A 3,385-nucleotide genomic window follows, 5' to 3' on the forward strand; every position below is an offset into this window, starting at 1 on the left:
AGGGGTGGAGCTGGGGATGAGGGGGGCTGCCCTGGGGGGGTGCAGGGGCCTACTGGAGCTCCTGTCCCCCTTTCCCAGCCCGCCCAACCCCTCTCCCCACAGGCAGCGCTGTCAGGGTGGTTGGGGCAGACGAGCACATGGAGACCCTCTTCCAGAGCAACCAGAAGAAGAAATGTCTGGATGTGTACTGGCTCTTCGATGATGGGGGTGCGTGGCGCAGCTCAACCCCAGCCAGCCCCTTGACCAGGGGCCGGTTGCAGCCAGCGTCCTATTTCTGGCTCCTGGAATGGGGATGCCTGGTCCCTGCTCGGGACTCTTCCCCGCCGCCCAGCCCGCCAGGACTCTCCACGAGCAGGGCTGGTCCCACTGCCTCGGCACAACACTGTCATGCAGCTGGTTGTGCACAAGGGCTGCGCTGTGCTTGCAGGCGGTGCTAGCCCAGGCCGGGGAGGCGCGCAGTGCTGGGCAGCCGGGACCTCTCCCCAGAGGGAGCTGGTCCCCCAGACACTCCCTGTCCCCCGTTCCTGCAAGCACTGGAGGAGGCTTCTGAGCTCTCCTTGGCCTGCATTGATCCTGGGCAGGCATCTCATTTCCTGCCTTCAGATCATCATGAGGACATAGGTGTGACTCACTGGGCTGACCAAACCATCACATGCCCCATTGCCAACTGCAACTTAGCCACATCCTCTATAACTTCCCCCTGCCTCTGCCTCACTCAATTCCATCTGGACACCAGTATTCACCACACCCTGGCACTGGGCGCTGTGACCCCCATGTTATCCAGAGGGAAACAGTTCAGAACAAGCCGGGGGCAAGGAGGAACCCAGGAGTCCTGGCTTCTAGCCAGCCCCGCTCGAGCCCACTCTGCCAGGGCTGGATAAAACCTAGGAATCCTGATTTCCACCCCCAGTTTAATGCGCTAGATCTTGGCCAGCCCATCTTGCTAATCCTCTCTCCCCCATCCAGGGCTGACCCTGCTCATCCCGTATCTGCTGACGCGCCGGAAGCGTTGGAGCCGCTGTAAAGTCCGGGTCTTCATTAGCGGCCAGCTGGCCAATGCTGAAGAGCAGCGGGAAGAGTAAGGAGGGGACCAGTGGGCAAGGACCCTCTGAGGGTGACCCCCAAGCTCTGGGCAGAGGCAACACCCCTGCCCTAACCCACCAGATCCCACTCGTCCCCCAGCAGAGCTGGGAGGATCCAAGGACTCTGGTGCCCAGACCCCACCGACCTGACCGCGTGAAACCCCATGTCCTTTCCAGAGCTGGGGTATATCCCAGAGAGAAACCGCCCAGTGGGACTCGGTGCCAACTCCTACCTGCTGTCCAAGCATGCAGGCCTCCCTCTGGGGCTGGAGGACTCCCTGGTGCTGGGCCTGTGACACATCCCTTCGGGCGGCTGGGCTCTTCCCTGCAGAGGAGTAGCCCCGGCTGGCCCCAGTCTGGCCTCTCTCTCTCCCTCTGCCTGATTTCTCTCCGTCTCCATGGCAGGATCCAGCTCCTCCTTGCCAAGTTTCGCTTGGGTTTCAATGAGGTGGTCGTGCTGCCTGACATTGCCTGGAAGCCAGAAGAGAGCAGGTGGGAAGCCCACTCCTCCCTTCATCCTGCTTCCCCAGTATCCACCTAGCCGAGGGCACTGGAAAGTCCCGCAAACACCCGTCGGTGTGAGGAGCGGGGGTAGTGGGCTAGAACAGAGAGCGGGGCCGACGAGCCAGGGTTGTCACCACCTCTGGAAGAGGAGCGAGATCAAGCAGGTCCAAGCAGGAGGCGGCAGAGAATCGAGACCCGTGTTCCCTTCAGATTCTCTATTGATGCCATTTCGGCCCCAGAGGTGGGGATACAGTCCAGGGATCCTGGCCCCCAGTCCCCTTAGGAAGCAGGCTACCACTTACCCTACTGCAGTCGGGACCCCCCGGCTCCATCCCAGGGGCCTTGGTGAAGACAGAGCTGTCCCAGCACCCTCCGCTTTGCCTGGCAGCCAGAAGGAGTTTGAGGACCTGCTAGCACCGTACCGGCTGAACGAGGGTCAGCGGGACCCTGAGGCGGTGGAAGCCCTCAAGAAGGAGGCACCCTGGAAAGTGTCGGATGAAGATCTCCAGATCTACAAGAAGAAGGTGAGAACCCGGGGAGCCGGGACACCTGGGATCTGCCCCAGCTCTAGTGGGCTAGAGCAGAGCAGTCCAACATCCTAGCAGCGGTCACAGCCCCCCACCTCCCCAGCGGCAGGCTCCCTTATTGCACTGTGCTGCAAGCTTCGCCAGCATGGCAAGGGCAGGCAACTGAGCACCTGGACAGGCCCCCCCATCACTGTACTGCATGCACAGGCAGGCCCCCTCCCCAAGCGCTGCAGGTGTCTCTGAGGGCAGGGGCAGAATGCAAATGCCAGAAAAGGAAGGAAAGCCCAGAGACCCCGGGTGCAGCAGCAGTCGGGGTAATGGGGGGAGCAGGGGGGCTCACCATGCCAGCCCCTTCATGACCCTTGCTTTGTCCCTCCAGTCTGAGCAGCAGATCCGGCTGCATGAAATCCTGCAGGAGAACTCCCGAAATTCTGCCCTCATTGTCATGTAAGTCCGAGCCCCTTCTCTTCCTCCCCGGGATTGGACGCAGCCCACCCTCCCAGCAGGAAGAGGAACTGGGGGAGGGAGGCAGGACAAGGCGGGGGGTGATTGAGGGCTGCTGGCCACGGGCTGGGGCAGACTGAGCTGCCCATAAAGGTCTGGGAGGATTCCTTATGGGAGAGATCTCTCCTTCCCCAGAGTCCCTTCCATACAGGCCAAAGAAGGGATGGAGCTTGACAGCGGGAGCTAAAGAAAGCCCTTCTCCCCAGACCTTTCTTGTGAGGAAGGGAGAGCAGGGTATCTCCCAAGAGCACATTCAAATGCCGCGGTTGGCAACTTCTCAGAGCCACGGGCTGGAACAACCAGGCTGGGGGCTAAGGTGGGATGGTGCCCACACCTGGCTGCTGCAGCCTGTCTCTTCCCTGCCACCTCTCCCTACACCTGAAATGCAGGGACAGCAAAGCCCCTGGCCAACGAAGCCCCGCCGGCTGCACAGGCTGGACCCAGTGGCACGGGCGTATGTTGCCAGTCCCTATTGTAAAGGATCTGAAACAGGCAGGTGCTGCCATTTTCAAAATGAATTGTTTCCGGGTTGTTTTTTTCCCTGTGGGTTGAAAGTCCCTTCTTGATTTTTAAGCATTTTAACAAGCTGAAAACCCAAATGCAGCGGGTCAGTTTTGTCAAAATAAAACACCTCAATAGCCTTTTCTCTGCTAGAAACTTCTCTCAGGGTCAAAAAAAAATCCCCTTAAATCCTGTTGTTAAAAGCTCAGCAGCTGAAACCCATTTGTACCAAATGAGGAAGTTCAGCCTTTTTTTTTTTTTTTTTTT

At 59.5% G+C, this 3,385-nt stretch overlaps 1 protein-coding gene and 1 long non-coding RNA gene across 2 annotated transcripts in view; one reads left to right on the forward strand and one right to left on the reverse strand.

Moving 5' to 3' along the window:
* LOC109294772 overlaps positions 1 to 1,415 on the reverse strand; it is a 4,675-nt gene extending 3,260 nt beyond the window's left edge. Inside the window, exon 1 of the long non-coding RNA XR_002096618.1 lies at positions 1,316 to 1,415. This is a non-coding gene — a long non-coding RNA (uncharacterized LOC109294772). The remainder of the gene's footprint in view (positions 1 to 1,315) is intronic.
* The window catches only part of SLC12A3 (solute carrier family 12 member 3), a 23,131-nt gene that overhangs the window by 16,532 nt on the left and 3,214 nt on the right, over positions 1 to 3,385 (forward strand). Inside the window, exons 21-25 of the mRNA XM_019513231.1 lie at positions 103 to 207; positions 967 to 1,078; positions 1,488 to 1,574; positions 1,975 to 2,110; positions 2,493 to 2,560. Of these exons, the coding sequence (XP_019368776.1) occupies positions 103 to 207; positions 967 to 1,078; positions 1,488 to 1,574; positions 1,975 to 2,110; positions 2,493 to 2,560 (508 nt within the window). The remainder of the gene's footprint in view (positions 1 to 102; positions 208 to 966; positions 1,079 to 1,487; positions 1,575 to 1,974; positions 2,111 to 2,492; positions 2,561 to 3,385) is intronic.

This window comes from Gavialis gangeticus, unplaced genomic scaffold (assembly GCF_001723915.1).
Source record: "Gavialis gangeticus isolate Ggan-Ray unplaced genomic scaffold, GavGan_comp1, whole genome shotgun sequence".
Lineage (NCBI taxonomy): Eukaryota > Metazoa > Chordata > Crocodylia > Gavialidae > Gavialis > Gavialis gangeticus.